This window comes from Ascaphus truei, chromosome 22 (assembly GCF_040206685.1).
Source record: "Ascaphus truei isolate aAscTru1 chromosome 22, aAscTru1.hap1, whole genome shotgun sequence".
In the NCBI taxonomy this organism is placed as follows: domain Eukaryota; kingdom Metazoa; phylum Chordata; class Amphibia; order Anura; family Ascaphidae; genus Ascaphus; species Ascaphus truei.
In genome coordinates, this window is record NC_134504.1 from 289,920 (window position 1) to 317,522 (window position 27,603).

The 27,603-nt window shown below is 46.9% G+C and overlaps 1 protein-coding gene across 4 annotated transcripts in view; it reads right to left on the reverse strand.

Moving 5' to 3' along the window:
• Positions 1-27,603, reverse strand: part of ABCC3 (ATP binding cassette subfamily C member 3) — a 108,209-nt gene that overhangs the window by 5,843 nt on the left and 74,763 nt on the right. For all 4 annotated transcript variants that reach the window (XM_075579587.1, XM_075579586.1, XM_075579588.1 and 1 more), the window contains 5 exons: positions 22,649-22,848; positions 14,584-14,710; positions 12,762-12,863; positions 8,250-8,396; positions 7,063-7,221 (listed from right to left, as the gene is read on the reverse strand). In XM_075579587.1, coding sequence (XP_075435702.1) covers positions 7,063-7,221; positions 8,250-8,396; positions 12,762-12,863; positions 14,584-14,710; positions 22,649-22,848 — 735 coding nt within the window. The remainder of the gene's footprint in view (positions 1-7,062; positions 7,222-8,249; positions 8,397-12,761; positions 12,864-14,583; positions 14,711-22,648; positions 22,849-27,603) is intronic.

Below are 27,603 nucleotides of genomic sequence, written 5' to 3' on the forward strand. Positions count from 1 at the left end.
GCACTGCTCCCACACACGCCCATACACGCACGCGCTGCTCCCACACACTCCCACATACACGCGCTGCTCCCACACACACCCACATACACGCGCTGCTCCCACACACTCCCACATACACGCGCTGCTCCCACACACTCCCACATACACGCGCTGCTCCCACACACTCCCACATACACGCGCTGCTCCCACACACTCCCACATACACGCGCTGCTCCCACACACTCCCACATACACGCGCTGCTCCCACACACTCCCACATACACGCGCTGCTCCCAAACACTCCCATACACACACCTGCTGCTCCCACACACACCCGCTGCTCCCACACACTCCCACATACACGCGCTACTCCCACACTCCCATAAATGCACGCGCTGCTCTCACACACTCCCATACACACACCTGCTGCTCCCACACACTCCCATACACGCACACGCTGCTCTCACACACTCCCATACACGCACACGCTGCTCCCACACACTCCCATACACACACGTGCTGCTCTCACACTCTCCCATACACACACCTGCTGCTCCCAAACACTCCCACATACATGCGCTGCTCTCACACACTCCCATACACACACGTGCTGCTCCCACACACTCCCATACACACACCCGCTGCTCCCAAACACTCCCACATACATGCGCTGCTCTCACACACTCCCATACACACACGTGCTGCTCCCACACACTCCCATACGAACACCTGCTGCTCTCACACACCCACTGCTCCCAACAGAATCCCACATACACGTGCTGCTCCCACACACTCCCACATACACACGCTGCTCCCACACTCCCATAAATGCACGCACTGCTCCCACACACGCCCATACACGCACGCGCTGCTCCCACACACTCCCACATACACGCGCTGCTCCCACACACTCCCACATACACGCGCTGCTCCCACACATTCCCACATACACGCGCTGGTCCCACACACTCCCACATACACGCGCTGCTCCCACACACTCCCACATACACGCGCTGCTCCCACACATTCCCACATACACGCGCTGCTCCCACACTCCCATACATGCGCTGCTCCCACACACTCCCACATACATGCGCTGCTCCCACACTCCCATACACGCGCTGCTCCCACACACTCCCATACACGCGCTGCTCCCACACACTCCCACATACACGCGCTGCTCCCACACTCCCATACACGCGCTGCTCCCACACACACCCGCTGCTCCCACACACTCCCACATACACGCGCTGCTCCCACACACTCCCACACACACGCGCTGCTCTCACACACTCCCATACACACACGCGCTGCTCCCACACACACCCACACAAACCCGCTGCTCCCAAACACTCCCACATACACACGCTGCTCCCACACTCCCATAAATGCACGCACTGCTCCCACACACGCCCATACACGCACGCGCTGCTCCCACACACTCCCACATACACGCGCTGCTCCCACACACTCCCATAAATGCACGCGCTGCTCTCACACACTCCCATACACACACGTGCTGCTCTCACACACTCCCATACACGCATGCACTGCTCTCACACACTCCCATACACACACGTGCTGCTCTCACACTCTCCCATACACACACGTGCTGCTCTCACACACTCCCATACACACACCCGCTGCTCCCAAACACTCCCACATACATGCGCTGCTCTCACACACTCCCATACACACACGTGCTGCTCCCACACACTCCCATACACGCACGCGCTGCTCCCACACACTCCCATACACACACGTGCTGCTCCCACACTCCCATACACGCACGTGCTGCTCCCACACACTCCCATACACGCACGCGCTGCTCCCACACACTCCCATACGAACACCTGCTGCTCTCACACACCCACTGCTCCCAACAGAATCCCACATACACGTGCTGCTCCCACACACTCCCATACACACACGCGCTGCTCCCACACACACCCACACAAACCCGCTGCTCCCAAACACTCCCACATACACACGCTGCTCCCACACTCCCATAAATGCACGCACTGCTCCCACACACGCCCATACACGACGCGCTGCTCCCACACACTCCCATAAGCACTCGCTGCTCCCACACACTCCCGCTCACTCCCACACACACTCATTGCTCTGACACACACCCACTTCTCCCACACACTCCCACTGCTCCCGCGCTCCCATACACACAACCGCTGCTCCCACACACACCTGCTGTTCCCACACACACCCACTGCTCCCGAACACTCCCATACACACACATGCTGCTCCTACACACACACCACACCTGCTTCTTCCACACTCCCACACACACCTGCTGCTCCCGAATACTCCCACACACACCCACTGTTCCCGCACACTCACACAAACTCCCACCCACACCTGCTGCTCCCAAACACACCCACAGACAGCTGCTGCTCCCGCACACTCCCACACACTCTCGCTGCTCCCACACACTCCTGCTGATCCAACACACTCCCACACACACCTATCGCTCCCGCACACTCCCACACACACCCGCTACTCCCCAGTGCCGGATTACCCATTAGGCACACTAGGCACGTGCCTAGGGCCCCCAAGGTTAGGGGCCCCCTGTAGATGGTACTGTGTACCTTTAAAGATCCCATAGATTACGGTCCCTACATTAGCAGCTGCAGAACACTTTAGAACTCTCTTAACTCTGACCAATAGAGAAAGGCAGGAACTGAGTGAGTGTGTCACGTGATGGGAGCTCTGTCAGTGCTACTAGCTGGGCCAGGGATGCTCAGCACAATTTAGTGCAGCTCAGCGCAGCCCAGCTCAGCACAGCTCAGGTCAGCACAGCTCAGGTCAGCACAGCCCTGCTCAGCACAGCTCAGGTCAGCATAGCGCAGCATAATGCAGCACAGCTCAGCACAGCCCAGCTCAGTACAGCTCAGGTCAGCGCAGCCCAGCTCAGCACAGCTCAGCTCAGCCCAGCCCAGCTCAGGTCAGCATAGCGCAGCATAATGCAGCACAGCTGAGTGCACAGCGCAGCACAGCTCAGGGCAGCATAGATAGTGCAGCACAGCTGAGTGCAGCCCAGCACAGCTCCACACAGCCCAGCCCAGCCCAGCACAGCTCCACACAGCCCAGCACAGCCCAGCACAGCCCAGCACAGCTCCACACAGCCCAGCACAGCCCAGCCCAGCCCAGCACAGCACAGCCCAGCACAGCTCCACACAGCCCAGCACAGCCCAGCACAGCACAGCCCAGCACAGCTCCACACAGCCCAGCACAGCACAGCACAGCCCAGCACAGCTCCACACAGCCCAGCACAGCACAGCCCAGCACAGCTTTTCCTGCTGGTATATGAGAGCTGTGCTGTAACACTACAAATTGCAACAAGAGGCAATCTCATATCTCTAAGGTGATGTTCTCCAGCTCCACTAAAGGTATAAATACAAATAGCAGAGCAGGAAACATTGTATCCAGTAAAGTCCTTCCTTGAATGCTCTAGCAGGCTGAATGGGAACATGTTATGTCGCAAGATATCATTTGGTGCAAGTAAAGAGCTTACAGTGCATTCACATGTAACACAGCTTACAGTGCATTCACATGTAACACAGCTTACAGTGCATTCACATGTAACACAGCTTACAGTGCATTCACATGTAACACAGCTTACAGTGCATTCACATGTAACACAGCTTACAGTGCATTCACATGTAACACAGCTTACAGTGCATTCACATGTAACACAGCTTACAGTGCATTCACATGTAACACAGCTTACAGTGCATTCACATGTAACACAGCTTACAGTGCATTCACATGTAACACAGCTTACAGTGCATTCACATGTAAAACCGAGAAATGTGAGGCGCTTCTAATAGGGACAAAATAAACTGTGAATTACACTGTGAACAATTATTAAAGGTGCTCATATGTGATAAAAAATAATAATAAATGGTGAACTTCGCTGCTCAACCCTCTGTGGAGGAGATCCAATTCCTCCTATCATGGGATGGTGGAGAGAAGCTTGTGGGGAGCGCAGATATCACCAAATACAGGGAGCGCAGATACAGGGAGCGCAGATACAGGGAGCGCAGATACAGGGAGCGCAGATACAGGGAGCGCAGATACAGGGAGCGCAGATATCCCCACATACAGGGAGCGCAGATACAGGGAGCGCAGATATCACCACATACAGGGAGCGCAGATACAGGGAGCGCAGATACAGGGAGCGCAGATATCACCACATACAGGGAGCGCAGATACAGGGAGCGCAGATACAGGGAGCGCAGATACAGGGAGCGCAGATATCACCAGATACAGGGAGCGCAGATACAGGGAGCGCAGATACAGGGAGCGCAGATACAGGGAGCGCAGATACAGGGAGCGCAGATACAGGGAGCGCAGATATCACCACATACAGGGAGCGCAGATATCCCCACATACAGGGAGCGCAGATACAGGGAGCGCAGATACAGGGAGCGCAGATACAGGGAGCGCAGATACAGGGAGCGCAGATACAGGGAGCGCAGATATCACCACATACAGGGAGCGCAGATATCCCCACATACAGGGAGCGCAGATACAGGGAGCGCAGATACAGGGAGCGCAGATACAGGGAGCGCAGATACAGGGAGCGCAGATACAGGGAGCGCAGATATCACCACATACAGGGAGCGCAGATACAGGGAGCGCAGATACAGGGAGCGCAGATACAGGGAGCGCAGATATCACCACATACAGGGAGCGCAGATATCACCACATACAGGGAGCGCAGATACAGGGAGCGCAGATACAGGGAGCGCAGATATGACCACATACAGGGAGCGCAGATACAGGGAGCGCAGATACAGGGAGCGCAGATACAGGGAGCGCAGATATGACCACATACAGGGAGCGCAGATACAGGGAGCGCAGATACAGGGAGCGCAGATATCACCACATACAGGGAGAATATATATATATATATATATATATATATATATATATTGTGTAGAGTGTATATACAAATAGGCACTTGAAAAGCAAATCACGATTGGGGCTCACACTCTCGCAGTGAAGTATAGGCAGTGGATACAACAATGCAGACCCAGTCAGTGGATGGTAGCAGGAATCAGCGGTATATTCCCTCGGTGTGAAAAGATAACACACTTAGTGCAACAATGCATGTACTAGTTAAGTGTTTATCAAGGCAACAATCATTGCACTTACATTAGGCACAATGTGCTCATACACATAACAATCATTGCACTTACATTAGGCACAATGTGCTCATACACATAACAATCATTGCACTTACATTAAGCACAATGTGCTCATACACATAACAATCATTGCACTTACATTAGGCACTATGTGCTCATACACATAACAAAATCGATGCGCAGCTCTTTGGTATCTCCAGCCCTGCTCCAGAGATGGCGTCGCGTCACTTCCGGGCGCCCCGTGACGTCACTTCCGGTCGCGCCGTGACGTCACTTCCGGTCGCGCTCGATTGAGATGGTAAATTCAGAGGATAGCAGGGGAGATGCTGGATGTCTCAAGCTGCTGCAGGTTCAACTCTACGTGTTTCGCTGGCTTAGCAGCTTCGTCAGGAGTTCAATAATTGTTATGTGTATGAGCACATTGTGCTTAATGTAAGTGCAATGATTGTTATGTGTATGAGCACATTGTGCTTAATGTAAGTGCAATGATTGTTATGTGTATGAGCACATTGTGCTTAATGTAAGTGCAATGATTGTTATGTGTATGAGCACATTGTGCTTAATGTAAGTGCAATGATTGTTATGTGTATGAGCACATTGTGCTTAATGTAAGTGCAATGATTGTTATGTGTATGAGCACATTGTGCTTAATGTAAGTGCAATGATTGTTATGTGTATGAGCACATTGTGCTTAATGTAAGTGCAATGATTGTTGCCTTGATAAACACTTAACTAGTACATGCATTGTTGCACTAAGTGTGTTATCTTTTCACACCGAGGGAATATACCGCTGATTCCTGATACCATCCACTGACTGGGTCTGCATTGCTGTATCCACCGTCTATCTGTCACTGGGAGAGTGTGAGCCCCAATCGGGATTTGCTTTTCAAGTGCTCAATTTGTATATACACTCTACACAATATATATATATATTTTCTCCCTGTATGTGGTGATATCTGCGCTCCCCACAAGCTTCTCTTCACCAGTGCATTCACATGGAGGGTCAGGAGGTGCCTGGCATAACACTGCTTAGTAAGTAATAAAAGAAGCATGGAAGTGCTTTACCTGAGGAATGATAGTGAGCATGGAAGTGGTTTACCTGAGGAATGATAGTGAGCATGGACGTGGGTTACCTGAGGAATGATAGTGAGCATGGAAGTGGGTTACCTGAGGAATGATAGTGAGCATGGACGTGGGTTACCTGAGGAATGATAGTGAGCATGGAAGTGGGTTACCTGAGGAATGATAGTGAGCATGGACGTGGGTTACCTGAGGAATGATAGTGAGCATGGAAGTGGTTTACCTGAGGAATGATAGTGAGCATGGACGTGGGTTACCTGAGGAATGATAGTGAGCATGGACGTGGGTTACCTGAGGAATGATAGTGAGCATGGAAGTGCTTTACCTGAGGAATGATAGTGAGCATGGACGTGGGTTACCTGAGGAATGATAGTGAGCATGGACGTGGGTTACCTGAGGAATGATAGTGAGCATGGAAGTGGGTTACCTGAGGAATGATAGTGAGCATGGAAGTGCTTTACCTGAGGAATGATAGTGAGCATGGACGTGGGTTACCTGAGGAATGATAGTGAGCATGGAAGTGGTTTACCTGAGGAATGATAGTGAGCATGGAAGTGGTTTACCTGAGGAATGATAGTGAGCATGGACGTGGGTTACCTGAGGAATGATAGTGAGCATGGAAGTGGTTTACCTGAGGAATGATAGTGAGCATGGAAGTGGTTTACCTGAGGAATGATAGTGAGCATGGACGTGGGTTACCTGAGGAATGATAGTGAGCATGGACATGGGTTACCTGAGGAATGATAGTGAGCATGGACGTGGGTTACCTGAGGAATGATAGTGAGCATGGACGTGGGTTACCTGAGGAATGATAGTGAGCATGGAAGTGCTTTACCTGAGGAATGATAGTGAGCATTGATCTAAGATCGTGCAGCCCGATCTCAGAAATATTTACACCATCTATTTTTATTGTTCCTTCCGCAGCTTCCAGGATCCTAAACAGACAAAGTGTCATTGAAGATTTCCCAGCTCCCGTTCTTCCAACAATTCCAACCTGAAAAATAAAAAAGAACCGTTACAAAATTACATAAATAAAGATAACTGTAACAAAGAAGAGCACAAATCATTACAATTTAAATCTTTTTTTTAAAATTATTTTTATTTGAACTTTAATCCATTTTTTAATTCAGTTTCCTTGTCTATAAAATGCCTCAGACCTTCAGCAATTTGTTTCTAATGTGGACGGTTTTCACTTTACATTTCAGTTGTTAATTTGCAACCAATTGTGAAAGCAAAAAAAAAAAACCCAATATCTTCGAATCTTACATTCTCTCCTTATATAACATATCTGGAAGAAACGTGGGGATAATTACGTTATTTTTAAGTAGATTCAATAGGGAAATATTTCAAGTAGCAACCCTGTCTGTGTGTCCCATGGGGATCATCCTATCCAAGAGATGTTTGTCATTGGTCCAAGAGGGTCACCAATAATATGCCGAAGTGTCATCACCTTTTCTATTGGCTGCCGGAGCAAGCTCTAACCCCGGTGGCCATATTGTTTCCCTAATTTGCCGCCATATTGTTTCCTGGGTTTGCAGTTATTAAACTGGAGGAACCCCGGACCACGGGACAATAGCTCCCAGGTTCTTGGCTCTCCCCCCCCCCCCCCGCCCCCCATAATTTAGGTAAACCATTTAAGGGGAGTGCTCCTTTCAGACCTGACTGCATAAAGGAGAGAAACAGCTGCAAAGGAAACACAGAGAGATCGATATAGAGAGAGGGCAAATAACACATTGCTCCATTTTCTTCTTGCGCTTCTATCAAAAGTAACAAAATGTCCCCTACATTTGAAGCCAATTGTTAGCTAGAGACGTGCCACCTGAGATGGCTGCTTCTTTTGACTCAAACACAACTAAATGACACACAGACGCACATAATCTGTGCATCATGTATCGCAAACTGACACACACTTGATATAGTGATGCAGAGACACAACATGAAACGTACGCAATTAGTGTAAATTTTGCTCCAAATTTGCCTTGGTACATCACCCACAGTTTCATAAAAAATATTATAATGTACCTTTTCCCCGCCTTTCACTTTGAGACTTAATCCTTTCAGCACTAGATTCAAACCAGTTCTGTATCGAACGGAATAGTGACTGAAATCTACTTCTCCTTTGCTGGGCCATTCCTTCGGAGGCCGTTTCTCTTCAATAGTCCAAGGAGCCTAAAGAAAGTCAATAATATATTGCAAAATAGGATTTCCCAGCGAAGAAACATTGAACAAAGCCCCCCCTGAATATTCAGTGCTATTGCATGAGGGTTATATTAGATATTATTGTTCGTACTGAATTAGATTTACAGGTAAGAAACGTGCAACTCTGCATAGAGGTAATATCCCAAATCACTGTAGACTGCCTCCTCTATGTTGCAGGGGGTGCGATTGAGCTAAATAAATCAGTTCTGTACGATGAGAAAATACAAGTAGCATTTACATTTTTTTATTCTAATGTAACAAGCATTTTTGTTTCTATAGCAACCATTTACGAGGTCACATCCCGTTCCGAACCTGGCTCTGTCCTCTCTCTAGCACAGCACCAATTTTATCCAGTGACTGCTTGGTCACATGATCTTCCCCACAGAACTTTGCATCTTTGGTCCTCTTCTGCTGAACTGACCAGAGCCGAATCTTCACTGATCGATCCCAGGAGAACGGATCAATCGGGTACTTAGCAATCAAGCCAAAAAAAAAACGGAGCTTGGACTACTGCTTTAAACCCGATCAGCTTTCTAGCGCACTCTGGGATAATATACAACCATAAAACTGCATGTTTATTAGGAAGTTCATTCCAAATCAAAAATCATGTGCCAGGCTAAGAAAATAAGGAAATGTGAGGAAATAATCCCCCGCGTGAGGAGATAACCCCCCCCGCATGAGGAAATAATCTCCCGCGTGAGGAGATAACCCTCCCGTGTGAGGAAATAATCCCCCGCGTGAGGAGATAACCCCCCCCGCCCGAGTGAGGAAATAATTCCCCGCGTGAGGAGATAACCCTCCCGTGTGAGGAAATAATCCCCCACGTGAGGAAATAAACCCGCCCGTGTGAGGAAATAATCCCCTGCGTGAGGAGAAAACCGTCCCGTGTGAGGAAATAATCCCCCACGTGAGGAGATAACCCTCCCGTGTGAGGAAATAATCTCCCGCGTGAGGAGATAACCCCCCCCGCCCGTGTGAGGAAATAATCCCCCGCGTGAGGAGATAACCCTCCCGTGTGAGGAAATAATCCCCCACGTGAGGAAATAAACCCGCCCGTGTGAGGAAATAATCCCCTGCGTGAGGAGAAAACCGTCCCGTGTGAGGAAATAATCCCCCACGTGAGGAGATAACCGTCCCGTGTGAGGAAATAATCCCCTGCGTGAGGAGAAAACCGTCCCGTGTGAGGAAATAATCCCCCACGTGAGGAGATAACCCGCCCGTGTGAGGAAATAATCCCCCGCGTGAGGAGATAACCCTCCCGTGTGAGGAAATAATCCCCCACGTGAGGAAATAAACCCGCCCGTGTGAGGAAATAATCCCCTGCGTGAGGAGAAAACCGTCCCGTGTGAGGAAATAATCCCCCACGTGAGGAGATAACCGTCCCGTGTGAGGAAATAATCCCCTGCGTGAGGAGAAAACCGTCCCGTGTGAGGAAATAATCCCCCACGTGAGGAGATAACCGTCCCGTGTGAGGATATAATCCCCCACGTGAGGAAATAACCCTCCCGTGTGAGGAAATAATCCCCCGCGTGAGGAAATAACCCTCCCGTGTGAGTAAATAATCCCCCACGTGAGGAAATAATCCCCCACATGAGGAGATAACCCTGCCGCATAAGGAAATAATCCCCCACGTGAGGAGATAACCCTCCCGTGTGAGGAAATAATCCCCCGCGTGAGGAAATAACCCTCCCGTGTGAGGAAATAATCCCCCACGTGAAGAAATAATTCCCCACGTGAGGAGATAACCCCCCGTGTGAGGAAATAATCCCCCACATGAGGAAATAATCCCCCGCGTGAGGAGATAACCCCCCCGCATGAGGAAATAACCCTCCCGTGTGAGGAAATAATCCCCCGTGTGCGGAAATAATCCCCCACATGAGGAAATAACCCTCTCGTGTGAGGAAATACCCCCCCCCCCGCGTGAGGAAATAATCCCCCCGCGTGAGGAAATAACCCTCTCGTGTGAGGAGATAACCCCCCCCCCACGTGTGAGGAAATACCACCCCCGCGTGAGGAAATAATCCCCCCGTGTGAGGAAATAACCCTCTCGTGTGAGGAAATACCCCCCTCCCGCGTGAGGAAATAATCCCCCCGCGTGAGGAAATAATCCCCCGTGTGAGGAAATAACCCCCTGCGTGAGGAAATAATCCCTCGTGTGAGGAAATAATCCCCCGTGTGAGGAAATAACCCTCTCGTGTGAGGAAATACCCCCCCCCGCGTGAGGAAATAATCCCCCCGCGTAAGGAAATAATCCCTGTGTGAGGAAATACACCCGGTGTGAGGAAATATGACCTGTGTGTCTCAGGGTTTCTATGGTTAAAGCTGCTGACCCACTGGCTTTTTTTTTTGCACCTTTTTTTGTTGCATGGATCAGAATTAGTGGGTCACCGTGGAAATTTCAACTCTGGGGTTCTCAAGTTACATACCTGTAAAGGTAGCACTAATACCGTCCCCACCAAAATGGGGAAACAAAATGGTGGTTTAAATCACAGCTTTACGCGAACTAAAAGGGAAACGCAATGTGATCTGTCACCGCGTCCTATAGGTCCATGTGAAGAGGAAGATATAAATACGTGGAATTACTGGCGCAATCTTTCCCGGGAACCAGGCGGACCCAGAGATTAAATTACCATGGTTCAGCTCTGAGGACCCCTGCCTCCCATCCATGGAAAACAAGGAGGTGGGGGGGGGGGGGGAGGATGAAAGGGGGTGCCGAGGGGGGGAAGACATGGGAAAAAAGGTGCATTTCACAAGGACCCAGAGCTTGAAGGGATGGGTTTATCCCGGACGCCCACGATGCGTTTCACTCAGACTCCGAGCTTGAAGGGATGGGTTTATCCCGGACGCCCACGGTACGTTTCACTCAGACTCCGAGCTTGAAGGGATGGGTTTATCCCGGACGCCCACAGTGTGTTTCACTCAGACTCCGAGCTTGAAGGGATGGGTTTATCCCGGACGCCCACGGTATGTTTCACTCAGACTCCGAGCTTGAAGGGATAGGTTTATCCCGGACGCCCACAGTGCGTTTCACTAAGACTCCGAGCTTGAAGGGATGGGTTTATCCCGGACGCCCACGGTATGTTTCACTCAGACTCCGAGCTTGAAGGGATAGGTTTATCCCGGACGCCCACGGTACGTTTCACTCAGACTCCGAGCTTGAAGGGATGGGTTTATCCCGGACGCCCACGGTATGTTTCACTCAGACTCCGAGCTTGAAGGGATAGGTTTATCCCGGACGCCCACGGTACGTTTCACTCAGACTCCGAGCTTGAAGGGATGGGTTTATCCCGGACGCCCACGGTATGTTTCACTCAGACTCCGAGCTTGAAGGGATAGGTTTATCCCGGACGCCCACGGTGCGTTTCACTCAGACTCAGAGCTTGAAGGGATGGGTTTATCCCGGACGCCCACGGTACGTTTCACTCAGACTCCGAGCTTGAAGGGATGGGTTTATCCCGGGCGCCCACGGTGCGTTTCACTCAGACTCAGAGCTTGAAGGGATGGGTTTATCCCGGGCATCTACAGTGCGTTTCACTCAGACTCCAAGCTTCAAGGGATGGGTTTATCCCAGACACTCACAGTGCGTTTCACTCAGACTCAGAGCTTGAAGGGATGGGTTTATCCCGGGCGCCCATGGTGCGTTTCACTCAGACTCAGAGCTTGAAGGGATGGGTTTATCCCAGACGCTCACAGTGCGTTTCACTCAGACTCCGAGCTTGAAGGGATGGGTTTATCCCGGGCGCCCATGGTGCGTTTCACTCAGACTCAGAGCTTGAAGGGATGGGTTTATCCCAGACGCTCACAGTGCGTTTCACTCAGACTCCGAGCTTGAAGGGATGGGTTTATCCCGGGCGCCCACGGTGCGTTTCACTCAGACTCAGAGCTTGAAGGGATGGGTTTATCCCAGACGCTCACAGTGCGTTTCACTCAGACTCCGAGCTTGAAGGGATGGGTTTATCCCGGGCGCCCATGGTGCGTTTCACTCAGACTCCGAGCTTGAAGGGATGGGTTAGGGTTCTTTTCTTATGTCATGTATTGACCCCCGGGGTTTTAAATAAATTCTTGCCTATCAGTGCGCCATTCTGCCTTTGTTTAATGTTTTCTGTGAGCTCCCCTTAGGAGCTCACGTTTTCAGGGGGTGTGGAGTCCCTTGGGCAGACAGCAGCAAGAGGGCTTTTTATCACAAAGACTGCACCAGCGCAGAGTGACATTCTAGCTTATTCTTTTCTTACTTACAGTATATACTGTGCGATACAAAAGCAGAATTACAAATGTTATCCAGAAAGAAATACACTAGATATGGCCGTTTTTGTACATTTCTTTTTAACAACCAACCTCAGTTTCTGTCTCAGAATATTCCATCACTCTTTCAACGGCCACAATGTTTGTTTCCAGATCTGAAGTCATTCGCACCATCCAGTTTAAAGACATTGTTACCTGTAGAACAGAGAAAGACAATAGTAATATTCAGTGCTGTTTTTCTTGGGGTACACCGTATCGCCCCCTTTTCTATACGGCTACTGTGTAAGCCGGGGGTGCCAAACTAGGGGGGTCACATGATTATTTAGGGGTGGCGGTGCCTGTTTGTGGGAGCAGAGCGGCAGCAGGAGAAGCAGGCGGTGGGACAATATGACGGCGGCAGAAGAGCATGCCCCAGCAGTCCAACATGGAAGTCTTCACTGACTCCCTCTCTCTCGCTGTCCTCCTCTGCCATCGTCCAACTCTTCTGCCGTTCTGGCGGGCTGTCATCTTCTCCTGCCATACGCCTCTTCCACCGCCCTGCTCCACTCCCAAGGTCCCTCACCAAATTCAGGTATTAAGGGGGTGAGAGGAGGAGGGGGTGAGGAGCGGGGATGAGAGATGAGAGGGGATATGAGATGAAGTGGACAATAAGGGATAATGAGGAGCGGAATGATAAGGAAAGGAGGGGGTGAGGGATGAGGAGGGTGGGGGGATGGGAGATGAGGTGGGTGAGAGAGATGATGAGGAGGGTGGGTGAGAGTGTGGTGGTGGGTGAGAGGTGGAGGGGAGTGAGAGGAGGAGGTGGGGGGTGACAGAGGAGGAGGAGGAGGGGGGGATAGAGAGGAGGAGGGTGAGAGAGGAGGAGGGTGAGAGAGGAGAGAGAGGGAGGAGGAGGAGAGGGGTGAGAGAGGAGAAGGAGGGGGGTGAGAGAGGCGGAGGAGGATGAGAGAGGAGGAGGGGGTGAAAGAGGATGCGGTGAGAGAGGAGGAGGTGGGGTGAGAGTAAAATATTGCAGTCAGTATTATCGTAAACCGTACTACTACACTGATTTATTTAAAAAAAAACATATATAATTTGTCATGTTTTGCAGTTTTAAAAGTGATGTAATATGCAGTTTTTACGTATTTGTGTTCACATTTATATTGTATACCGATTTAATAAAAAAATGTTTTCATGTGATTTGGATTACATCAGGCACCGGGGGGGTAGGGGGGAACAATATCACGGATGAAAAGGGGGGGCTCGACGTAAAAAGTTTGCTCACCCCTGGACTGTAAGCTATTAGTAGCAGTCTGCGCATGCGTGAGCTCTCACACACGACCTCTCGCACATGCGCAGGCGGCTTCGGTATTAATAGCTTCTCACAAAAAGATTGTTGGGACCACAGTATCCCCACCTCGCAGAGAAAAGAAACGGGTAATATCCATGCAGATTAGAAGAAGCATCATATGAAACCCGATCTGGTTCATCTATATCCAAATCCATATGCAACCGATATACATTTTTTATGTATTCCTTTTTTTTAATTAGTGCAGAATAGCATTTTATCTTAAGCTGACAGGAAGCTGATTAGATTATACAGAATTGTTCCACTAATTATTTGAAAGGCATGGTGATATTCCTATACAACGTTACATTTAGATATAAATTCTCGAATCTAAAAATGCCACTACCTATTCACAGTGCTACTTTGGCATTTAAAGTGATACTTGTAATAGTTTGGTTATTTTAAGCAAGGCAGCAAAGTATGCCAATACGATTAAATATTGCGGAGTATATATTCTATTTTCGTGTGTAAGTACACTAGTGTGTAAGCACGTAGGCAGGTCATTCGTGTTTGTGCTTTTTTGGGGTGTTACAGGTATTTCAATATTTGGTATTAGTATTTATTACTATTGGAATATATTAAACTTACCTGTAATGCATATGATACAGAAAGCCCAACTGTTCCAGGAGTAAGACTGTCCCTGCCAATCACAGCAAACAAAGCAGCAAAGAGGACCACACAATTTCCTACAAACTCCACGCGAATGCCCAGCCACCTGTGTTATACAGTTATAAATAATAAGCAAAGAATAAAAAACCTTTGCAAAACGTATTTCTGAGCATTTGTAGATCAAAGCATTAGTCCTATAAGAGTGCTACGTATAACTCTTGATATATAACTCACTAAAATATAGTGCTGAAAAGACTGATTTGAGTAATGCTGAGTATTTTATTTCAAATACATGTATTTTTACATGATCAAAAGCCAAACAAATTCAGTAGAAAAATAATATATTTGAGGCTACTAAAAGCCCTTCCTTCTTTGTATTTGCTTGTGCTACTTAGCATGACAAATGGCCATTGTGAGTATTTTTATTGCTACCTTTTCCTAGTGAAATAAATGTGCCATGTCTGTGGTGCTTCAGTATAAACATAGCTGGATATTTGCCTGTCTAATAGATTCAATGCAACTTCAAGCAAACATTGGTGCAACATATCAACACGCTTCTTCCTGTGTAGAGATCTACCCCAATAGCTGCAGCAGTTGCCTTTGGTCAAGTCTAGAGCTCTTTTTACATATTGTTCTAAATATTGTGTCTGTGGAATGTGCATACGGTATACTGTACAAAAGCCCAAATACGAATATATATACAAACTGGTATCAGAAGAAAATAAGAAAAACAGGAAAGTGATATGCTAGGTGAGAAATGCAAGATATGAAAATCTTTACAGATAAGGTTAACAGGCTGTAGTCAACTCATGGCACTACAGTAGTTACATTTTCTTGCAGCATTTGGTAAAGATAATAAATCACAATTCTACAAATAAAATAGCAGAAGGATAAATATTTTCTGTTTAGACACAGATGATGTGTCAGTTTTCCCAGCTAGATAATGGGTGAAAAAGAAAACCTATATATTTCATAAAGAAATACACGTGCAACGGTAGCTGTGCATCTGTACCAGGTTTGGATTAAAGAGATCTGAAAATAATGGTCCCCTAGCTAGGAAGTTACTTATCAAAGTTTTCCAACTGCAAAACCAGGCAATCTATGAATAAGAAAACAATGCAGGCTAAAAAATGTAATTGAAGTTATATTACATTTACACAGGTATAGCATATAGAAGGTTTTGGAAAAAACCCATCATAGCATTCTTACCGAAAAAGTGTATTTACACTGATGGGTCTTCTCTAATTAGAAAAAAAATCCCCAGAACTGTAATCACCATTTGGTTCAAATATAACAAACCCCATTTCTGATAATAATTAAGTTTCAAATGCTAATCCTGAACACTGCTCCACTAACTGTGATCTTAAACATACCTCCGAGAGTGCAGTATAGGTGTAACCATGCTTTACTCTCACTGCTCCAGACCACCTTGTCAGTGTTGACAGTGTTAATATCACGATAAGACAGACACAGCTTAAAGACCTGAGAATCCTTATCTCCTCCGCTCTTGCACCTGTGTGCTATGGGTTTCTGATTGCTGTCCAGCTGTCTTCACTTCACCTCATACCCAGCATCCAACATATCAATTGTACAGAGGTTTCTTGTGCATAAGCTTTCAAAACCGCAGAGGTCTCGTCATCAGATAGGATCTCTACACTGGAGCTTGGAGGCTTAAATACACAGGCTGGGAATCATCAAGTCACGATACACAGTATGGTAGCTTGATGGCCCCTGATTTAATGGCAATTACTGCTAGATACTCCACATTGTAGCGTTATAAATCTCGGCCATAGCACATTAGATTAATTACAAGTTTACCACAGTGTCTACCATGGATTAAAGTGTTTTTAACCCCATATCTGCTGTTGTCTAGCCCCTAACTTTCACAGCTGTGCTACGCTTCATTTCCATGTGAAATCTCCTCGCCACCAAAACACATAGATTGTAAGCTCCACGGGGCATGGTGCCTGCAAAATGTCTCTGTAAAGTGTTACGTAAAACTTGCAGCGCTATACAAGAACATGCTATTATTATTCTTTGAAGGATATTTCTAAAACTTCTATTAACTTGTCTTGGAATTAGGGCAGTGTTTTCAGATGAGATAAATTAGACCTATTTTTAGCTTAAATTAAATTAAGATGGTCAGTATATGACATGTGAAAGTGGTGTGAATGAAAAAGGTTTTGGGGACATTTGGGCAATATGTAGCATTCAAAAAGCTTATTAAAGTAAATAAAAGTTTCATGGATCTCTTTTGTGGAGTCACCTACGTCTCTGAGAAAGCAGTTTACTACTACAACATGCCAACGCATTCCGAGGGTTCTGGTCCTTGTTGTACTATATACATTGGCAGGATTTTGTCACCTTGCACCCTTATTGTGTCCAATGACATTTGATTAAAATGGTGCTGATACCTTTCATGAAATCTGCTGGTTGCTAAGGACCAGATTTACATGACAGAGATAAATCTGCTTAATGTGCTTACTAAAAATATGTAGTATTCCAGAAAAATAAATTGGTTAAAATTTGTATGCAAATTAGCTCATTGTTGCTAAAAAAACTTAAAGGTAAAATTTACTGTCAGTATCTTATTTACACGAACATTCCACACAATTTTAGAACCTACTGAACGTAAGGTAGGAGGTTTAATATCCTGAGCCTTTAAAAGTCGGAATATATCCCCAAATAAAATGTACAAATGTATCAATCCTTTGTGTTCCCCCAGATCCCTCAACATACCCAGGTATGACTCAAAATATCAGCGTTTCCGTAGGATATTGTGGTAATGTTGCCATAGTATACCCGGGCATACCTCAAATAAGGGCACAGTTAAGAGAAAGTATGGCGTATGCAATGTTTAGCCTTGTCAAATGCTTTATTAATGACATTATCAAGTCTTTGAGCATTGCAACATACAGCTGGTTCAATAGGTGGAATTTCATAAGAAAACATTTTTGTGTTTCTACCACTTACATAGTTACAGTACATAGTATGTGAGGTTGAAAAAAGACATGCGTCCATTAAGTTCAACCGATGCTAAATTTAGACAATAGATACTTTATCCTATATCTATACTTACTTATTGATCGAGAGGAATCTTGGTTTAAATACTTTGTCAGAGGACAGCATAAAAGGACCTAATACATTTATACAATTACAATTGTGCTTACACATGTCGCTCTGCCATTGACGTAATGTTGAAGATGTGTGTAACATAAATATGAAAATGTGGAATTCTTCATGGATTTTTAGGTGGTAATATATGGTTAGCGCTAGTTTCTGGGTAAGAACCATAATATACAGTGCGGGGCACAGTGCACAATATACTGATATATCAATGTACAACATACAGATGCAGCGGGTGTTATTCGAACAAATCACGGCGCCATTTGTGCGCGCTGCTGAACTCCACGCGGCATTGACGCCGCCAATCTCCCCAGGCACACATGTTTATTGTGGTTGCTTTGTTTGAATTTCATGGATTGCGTGCAATTAAATGCATGAATTGTAATGTGTATAGTCAGTGTTCGACAAACCTATACATTTGCTCGCCCCGGGCGAGTGGATTTAACATCGTGGCGAGCTCCTATTGGCCCAAGCAGCACACGTGTGGTACTAGGTGGCGAGTAGATTTTTTTGTTCGGCGAGTAGATTTTTTGGTGATTTGTCGACCACTGTGTATAGTATTGTGCCAATTGCAGGTGTTTAAAAGCCAGAACACTAAAATGCCATTTTCTGCACTCGCCTGCACTCGTGTCTAAAAGCGGAACGGTTGGAAGAAATCGCGCGCCATCACATGGGTATTCCGAGGTATTGTAATGATTATGCTCCACAAACCTGGACCGGACCGCGGGGCTGAGGTGGGGATGTGAAAACACCGACCTTAGACCACGAAGCCGGGTCCGGGTTGTGAATTCCATGGTCAAACGTAGCCGTGTCAGGACAGGAGAAAGCAGGGTAATCCGTAGACAAGCCGGGGTCAGGGTAGGTGGCATAGGAGCGATGGTCACGAGCTGAGGTCAGGGCGGGCGGCATAGGAGCATAGTAGAGGTCACGGGCTGGGGTCGTCCTCAGGAAATCTTCAGCGAGCCGCTTCAGCGTAGAAAGCAGGAAAACTTCAGCGAAGCCGCTACAGCGTAGCAGGGCTTCTGGAAGGGGGGGGGACAGGAACAGAGAAGAGCGAAGGCCACAGGAACCAGGGGTGCATACACGCCCCAGGAAACACTGGGGAAACCAGCGTAGCCGCTTCAGCGCGGCGAAGTCTACCAGGAACAAGGTAAGCGGCGCCGGGGCTACTGTGCAACATGGCCTTGGGAAGCAGGGGACTAGGAGCAGGAGACTAAGACACAAGGAGGCCAAGTCAGGCCAAACAGAGGAGCTAGTGGTAAGCACAGTTACTTGCAAGACCATTACAAAGTCTATGTTCAGCAACTTCCTGGAGGAAAGGCAGCAGCAAATAGCACAGGAAGTCAATCAGAACAGAGCTGCACAGGAGGCAGCAAGAAGCAGGTGATACCTGATTGCAGGTTTAGGGAGGGCTTGTCTGGAAACTGAATAGCTCTGTAAGGATGAGTTCCAACCAAACCCAGGAGCGGAATCCTTACAGGTATACACCGCGTGAAGTGTTTCAATAACGGCCGCTGCATCTGTATATAGGATAAAGGTTTACTTGTGACATATCTTTCCTACAAAGTCTATAAGGTTGTGAGACACCACCAATCAGTTTCACAATCTGACACGACTGAATGCACATTTAGGGGGGGGGATTTACTACACTGTTAAATCAGGACACAAAAAATGACTTTACCTAAAACAGGAACGGACGTGATGTTCCCCGAGTTATTGTTATTTTCACTATGAGGTCGCAAACCATGCAAAAAAATGTTTATAGCAAAAAAACCTGTGGCTTAGTCAGAATACACAAGTCATAAGTCAATCGCCATTCATTAAGTCAATGTGCTAATAATTGAATCTGCTAACTCCCATCCATGCCCAGGAGGGAATGGGAAAGTAGCAATCCCCCCTAATTGGCTGCAGTTCTCCAGTCCAATAGGAAACTGCCACGTTATCAGTGAGATGCTGTTGCTGCATCCTATTGGACAACACCGACACCCATCTTTACACTTCCAAGAGGTGCATCGGCAACTAAAATTGTACGTATCTTGGGAACCGGGTAGTATATGGCTCTGATTCTATATGCTCCAGTGGCTAGTCAAGGAGATTTCAGCCAAAATTCCCTGTTGAAGTCAATGGAGAATTTTGTCCGAATAATCCAGATCGTCTGCTGATAACAGAGCTTTGCGGATCTGCCTTATGTAAGGTGCTGTATAATTACTAACGTTTGAACCTTAAAAGATAAATGATGCCTTTACTCAAACTTGATCTTTGATTTATAGTACTACCGTATAATGATCTATATCAGCGGGGCGCAAACTTTTTTCCCTGCGCCCCCCTGCCGGCGGTCACCTCACCCCCGCGCCTCCCCTCAACCCACTTTCCTCGGCTCCAGTGTCGGCTTCTGTGTCATGACGTCACGTTGCCATAGCAACATGATGTCACATGACCTGACGCCGCGTGTGGAGCCACGGTAAGTAAAGGTTTACAGAGGCCCTGCAGCTCCCCCGGCACTTTATTTAAATGCCTTCGGGAAGCGCGCAGGGCCTCTGTAAACCGCGCGCCCCCCGCAGGCAGTCTTGCGCCCCCCACTTTGTGCAGTGCTGATCTATATAATATGGGATTGCACCAAAATACCAGAGTAAACATTCATTTACCTTGGGAACGTCTAAACCAAGATCCAGGATAGAAGAAAATGGGCAGTTGCAGAAAAAGGAGAAGCAGATGCAATATATCTGTAATCCATACAGCAAAGAATACAGAAAGTGCTAGTAACAAAGAGACAGGGAATAAGAGGGCACGGTTAGAAAGAGGAAAATGGGCATTTGCTGGAAAATTAGTCGTTTTTTCATTTGTTTTTATCATGCAAGATAAAATATAATTAGTTAAACAATAAATAGAGAGAGCATGAGAAGAGGTTTTAAAAAGAATACGTTTGTGACCTTTGTGAGCCCAGGTGCTATTCAATAAAGTATTTATAGGAAACATAAAGCTCATAAAGGATGATCAAAACCAGTAACTTAAAGGTGCAATCCCATGTAGCCAAGAAACAACCGCTGTAAATTATTTCACCGTCTAGTAGGTTTTCTTAAATCCAACCAATGCGAAAAGTCAAGAGTTGGTTTATTTTGTTTCTGTGAAAATGAATTGTAAATTGCATTTTTTAGGAGCTCCTGAATAGGGGTGTTTGTCAATTAAGTGTATTTTTGCAATTTAACCTACCTTTTCCTTATCAGAAAGTCAATAATAAGAAGGGGGGAGATAGGGAATATGGCAAACTCCTGCTGAACACACAGAGATATCTGACAAAAGGGAAAGCAGCCAGAGGAAATCAGACCCCTCCCAAGTCTCAGCTCATCATGTTTACAAACTTATTTAAAAATGACTTTAAAATACTTGTAGTTGTCAGACTCTGGTAAAAATACATCAACCACACAGATCTCAACTCTTAACCCTGTCACTGCCATTAGTACACTTTGCCCCTAGGAGAGACAGACCCCTTAACCCTGTCACTGCCATTAGTACACTTTGCCCCCTAGGAGAGACTGACCCCTTAACCCTGTCACTGCCATTAGTACACGTTGCTCCTAGGAGAGACAGACCCCTTAACCCTGTCACTGCCATTAGTACACTGATCCTAGGAGGGACTGACCCCTTAAACATGTCACTGCCATTAGTATGCTTTGCTCCTCAGAGGAATTGCCTTTTGAAAGCATCAGTATTACATTTTATTTTCTTCGTTTATGCTACAAGTGCCGTACTGACCACTGTTACACTGTGACCACTGTTACACTGTGACCACTGATACACTGTGACCACTGTTACACTGTGACCACTGTTACACTGTGACCACTGTTACACTGTGACCACTGAAACAGAATAATCTCAAACGTACATTTGGATGCACATTCCCTGCATAGCCAGACTACCAAAAAGAGCAATACAGGAACTAGATTAAGTTTCTTTGAAAAGGTGGCCGAAGACTTACAGTAACACTGCAGCTTTCAGATAAAGTAAGAGCATACTGTATGTATATTGTAAATTGCTCTAAAGCACCAGGCTTGGGCTTTGCCTACTGGATCCCAAAGGAAATCCTTGGTGTGTCCCAGTATCAGTTGGACCCTTAAAGTCCAGACTGGGCACATCTCCCAGAATATGTTAAAGACTCGTATACACCCTTAAAGGCAGGCTGCATCCCAATTATTTTTAAGATAATAACTTTGTGTGCTTCAAGAAAGGTATAAAGATGAATAAAATAATCAAGATAAAATATAGCAAGAAATTGACTTCATAGTTTTCTACTATTGACAAATATAGAGGGTGCTAACAAAGTAGCGAATGATAGTTGAAATGAAATCACTGTACGAATGTGTTAATGAATTACAAGTAGCTAAACATAATAAGGGTAAATATTAGGACAGTTTTCCTAAACTAGGGGCCTCCAACTCATCAAATGGGCCCCAATGGCAAAGCAAAATTTACATTTTTACATTTGAATGTATTGATGATACAAGTAATTCGGCATTCAATGTAAGTAATTCATGTTTTTTTATAGGAACTTTAATGAACCGAAATATTGATATACTTTAGCAATGATATACATTACAGTTACAATGATATTACAATGATATTGTAGTATTATATATATTCCTTTCGGGAACAAATTGGGAAACAATGCATTATTATGTACAGAATTAAGGAAAAATATATATATAAAAAAAAAACTTATGAAACGGATTATTATTATTGTCGTTTATTTGTAAAGCGCCAATATATTCCACGGTGCAGAAAATGTATTGTAAAAGTGTTTAAAAAGGCACCTTTCTCCTTGAGATATTGCCATTTGTACTGTAAAGTTCTTTTTTTACACGTCAAACCCATGGACATTTTCAGAAAACGTACATTGTACAAATCCTGCTAGTTCTCCTACCTGTTTGATACAATTCCTGGGTAATAACTCTTTTGATTTTCATCCACTTTGGTATCACTAATTAGAACAAAGCTGTGTTGCCTTCCGTATGCTCGGATAATACTGGCACCTGTGATTGTTTCAGAGAAATGGGAATATATAGGGGATCTGCTGACAGATTCAAGTCGCTTTAATTGTCGAGATGTAGCGACATAAAATCTCTGTAACAATTTAAACAAATATGCACAGTTAGCAATTAAATAACAGAGAATACAAAGCAGGTTATTTCTTATTACTTATGAATTAAGCTGTGACAGTGCCAGTGTGACACACAAACTCCAAATGTCTACAATTATAAGAAGGGGGTTATTCATTAAACTGCAATAGTGCAGATTGGGGAACCATGAATAACACCCTTCTTATTGTCATATTTAGAGACACTGTACAATCAAACAAATGCTAAGTGTCAATCCATTAGCAGTATATATATACATAAAAACTATTTTATAACAGTACACACAGATTCATAGGATGCAACATAGAGACATATTTAGTAGGAAGGCTAGCCAGTAGACTTTAATATATAGGTGTGTATATATACACATATATACATACATACATGCCTGCAGCAATGAAGGAGAGAGGCCACAACGAGCCACAGAGGGAGCAGCACAGAGGAGCATTCCAGGAGAAGCTGGAGAGAGACCAGAGAGCAGAAGACAGGCAGTGCGCGGGGTCCGCATGGAGAGGTGCCAGTCAAGGGCCCAGCAGTTAGCCCCAGTTTCCAAGCCCCACAGCCAAACGTATAAATGTAGTGAGACTGCGATATAAAGGTACTGGGGAAATCCTTGATAAATGCTTTATTGGTAAAGTCCTTCTGAAAGAATCTATGGGGTTTCAGGCCTCAGACATTTTCGCCTTTATACACACCCCAGGTAACAGGGAGTATGATGTAAGCTTTAAAAGGGGTGATCTGTTGGAAGCTTTTTGGCATAGATTTGAGGACTTGAAACTCACAGACTTGTGGAAAGACTTTGTGGCCATTCCTGTGAGTCATCCAGCAACTAAATTAGTGACCATTATTTTTCGCAATGAGGCTGTTGCTAAGCAGGACATTATATATTGATTAAGGAGACAATGTACTTTACTTTCTGACTTGGAAAAAATAGAGGAGGAGATCTGGGAAGGAGGGTGGGTGTGGGGGCTGGAGGTGTAAAGTCAAACTGAGGGAAAAATATGGTATTGCTCACCATCTCCCAAATTCCCTCTTTAATGGGGGGGGGGGGGGGGGGGCAGAGGGGTCTGTTTCTACAGTGGCCAGCCCAGACTTTGTTTCAAATGTGGATCCAACAGACATTTAAGTGCGAGCTGTGACAAAATTAGGTGCAGTCTATGTGGGGTTCTGGGGCATAACCGTTCAGTCCTAATGTTGTACTTTGTGCAGGGGACAGGGTCATTCATTTAGGGAGTGTCCTGATGCAGCGCATAATAATGCTCCCCAAGACAATGAAAGCCCTAGCAGAGGAGACCCCTGTAGTGGAGGACATCCATGTATTTGTGCAGCAGTCTTCCTTGTTGCCAGATACTGGGATAAATGCATATGGGAATAGATCTCCAGAGACACGTGAGACCCCATGTAATAAAGAGAGTACGGTATGAAGATATCCTCTGAGCAGATGGGGGAGGAGCTAACAGGGGCAGGAGGGGAGCAGGAGCTAACAGGGGCAGGAGGGGAGCAGGAGCCAACAGGGGCAGGATGGAAGTGTGTAACCTCACCAAAGAAAAAGGTCAGGGGCAAAAGCCACACTGTGGAGATATCAGGGACTCCCACTTCTAATGCCTTTAATGTACTGACCTGGGGGGACATTATGGAGGAGGGAAAAGCACCAGAAGCCCCCAAAAGTGAGGAAGAGTAGGCAAAAAGATGTATCTACCCACTGACCCCAAGCAGCCTTTTCAGGTGACCCTGTGAATAGTAACAGTATTAGGTCTAACTTTCCCTGTGGTATCGCAGAGTGGGTCAATATGACTATTTGATATTTTGGATTTATGTATTTTTTCTCCATTTTGTGTAGAATGTAATATTTGATGTTTTTGTATTGTATATATGTTGCATGTATTTCAACAAATAAAATTGCTGAGAGTGACACAGAGAGGCTGGTTTCCCCAGAGAAGGGGGGGGGGGGGATAGAAAGTGCTGTACGGAGGTTGCAGAGTCTGCTGAAGCGGGGACAATGGATCAAAGATAAGCAAGACACTTTATTGTTGTTCATATGGGGTGCATATGTTAGTAATAGCATGTTCTTGTATAGCGCTGCTAGTTTTACGTAGCGCTTTACAAAGACATTTTGCAGGCACAGGTCCCTACCCTGTGGAGCTTACAATCTATTTTTTTGTGCCTGAGGCACAGGGAGATAAAGTGACTTGCCCAAGGTCACAAGGAACCAACACAAGGAATTGAACCAGGTTCCCCTGCTGCAAACTCAGTCCCAGTCAGTGTCTTTACTCACTGAGCTACTCCTTCTCTCATGTTTTAACCTGACAACTAGCTTAGCTGGCAGCTACATTAGAGAGGACTGCAGCTGATGTTTAGTTAGTTTTTCCCTAAAAGGGAATAGGTATTTTATTTTATGATTTGTTTGACTTAAAGGGATGGTGGGTCTGTTATCTTATGATTTAATTCCTGTAAATAAACCCCATATAAGAAATACAGTGTTTCCTGCCTTAAATTGGGACTTAAAGAGACTGCAACGTGGTGTGGGCATCACTATATATGTATAATATATATATATATTCCTACTAAATGCTTCAACCTTAGTCTGTGAGTGGTTTGACTGGCTTTGCATGTAATCCCCTGCCGTGCTTAAAAGCTGTGTGAACAGCAGAGCATTTGCTTATATGGGTTCCACGTATATGGATTTCAGGCAAAAGGTGACACATTGTGTGCTCATTTGCTTGTAATTTCCCAGAATCCCTTGCTGCAGTGGAAGCACTGTATGCAAGGTGATAATGGCTGAAAGGCAGGTTTGCAGACCTATCTAAGACATGTGAATGTGCTCACAAGTGATATTCTTTATTGGCTATATGCTAACGGTGGAGTTTTTTTGTTGCCTTTTTTACCCACCATAACTTAAAGTGTGTATGATATACATACATATATTATATATATATATATATATATATATATATATATATATATATATATATATACAGTGGTTGACAAATCACCAAAAAAATCTACTCGCCACACAAAATAATCTACTCGCCACATAGTACCAAACGTGTGCTGCTTGGGCCAATATTTACTCGCCCGGGGGTTAAATCCACTCGCCCGGGGCGAGCAAATGTATAGGTTTGTCGAACACTGTATATACATATACATATACATATATGCAGTGCTCGACAAACCCGGTCGCCCACTCGCCAGGTGCGAACGGAAATTGGCCCGTGGCCAGCTACTTTTCCCCCCTGCTCTGCGCAAATTTTAAAAAAATTAAAAAAAAAAAATAACAAAAAAAATATCCTCCTGGCTGATTGGCCAATTGGTCGTGACGCGGAATGGAGCCCTTCTCTGCAGGGGTAATGGCTTCTCCTCGCGCGCGCGGTCTGTCTCCGTCTCCTGCCCGCGCTTCCCTCCTCATCCCCTCCAGTCTCTGCTCCTGTCGGGCAAGAGATGACAGCAGGGGATTTCTCCCCCCATCTCCCCCCCCCCCTGCCCCGCTTGCCCTCCGGTTCTGCTCCTGTCCCTGTGGCTGCTCGCGCGGGGCAGGAGATGACAGTGGGCGATGTTCCCCCGTCCCGGTTGCCCTACGGTCCCCGCTTTCCCCCAGTGCCAGTGGCTGCTCCCGATGCCAGCAGGGGTGTTCCCCTCGGTCCCCGTGGCTGTCTCCGCTTCCCCACCCCCCCACAAATGTAAAAAAATAAATAAATAACAAAACAAAATATTTTCCTGGCTGATTGGCCGTGACGCGGTCGTGACGCGGAATGGAGCCCTTCTCTGCAGGGGTAAGTAATGGCTGCTCCTCGCGTGCGCGGTCCCTGTCTCCTGCTCGCGCTTCCCTTCTCATCCCCTCAGTCTCCGCTCCTGTCCCCATGGCTGCTCGCGCGGGGCAGGAGATGACGGCAGGGGATTTCCCCCCCACCCACTCCCCGGTCCCGCTTGCCCTCCGGTTCCGCTCCTGTCCCCGTGGCTGCTCGCGTGGGGCAGGAGATGACAGCGGGGAATGTTCCCCCCCCCCCCAAACCTGCTTCCCCTTTGGTCTCCGCTCCTGTCCCCGTGGCTGCTCGCGAGGGGCAGGGGATTTCCCCCCCCTGTCCCGCTTGCCCTCCGGTTCCACAGAGTGTGTATGTATGAGAGAGAGTGGTGTGTGTGTCCGTGTGTGTCCACAGAGTGTGTATGTATGAGAGAGAGTGGTGTGTGTGTGTGTGTGTGTGTGTGTGTGTGTGTGTGTAAGAGAGAGAGAGAGAGAACGTGTAGGACACCAAAGGTACCCCCCACCCCACCCAGTCAGTCATCCCCCCACCCCACCCAGTCAGTCATCCCCCCACCCCACCCAGTCAGTCATCCCCCCACCCCACCCAGTCAGTCATCCCCCCACCCCACCCAGTCAGTCATCCCCCCACCCCACCCAGTCAGTCATCCCCCCATCCCACCCAGTCAGTCATCCCCCCATCCCACCCAGTCATCCCCCCATCCCACCCACCCAGTCATCCCCTTATCCCACCCACCCAGTCATCCCCCCATCCCACCCAGTCAGTCATCCCCCCACCCCACCCAGTCAGTCATACTCCCCCCCACCCAGTCAGTCATACTCCCCCCCCACCCAGTCAGTCATACCCCCCCAGTCAGTCATACCCCCCACCCAGTAAGTCATACCCCCCCCACCCAGTCAGTCATACCCCCTCAGTCAGTCATACCCCCTCAGTCAGTCATACCCCCCCACCCAGTCAGTCATACCCCCCCACCCAGTCAGTCA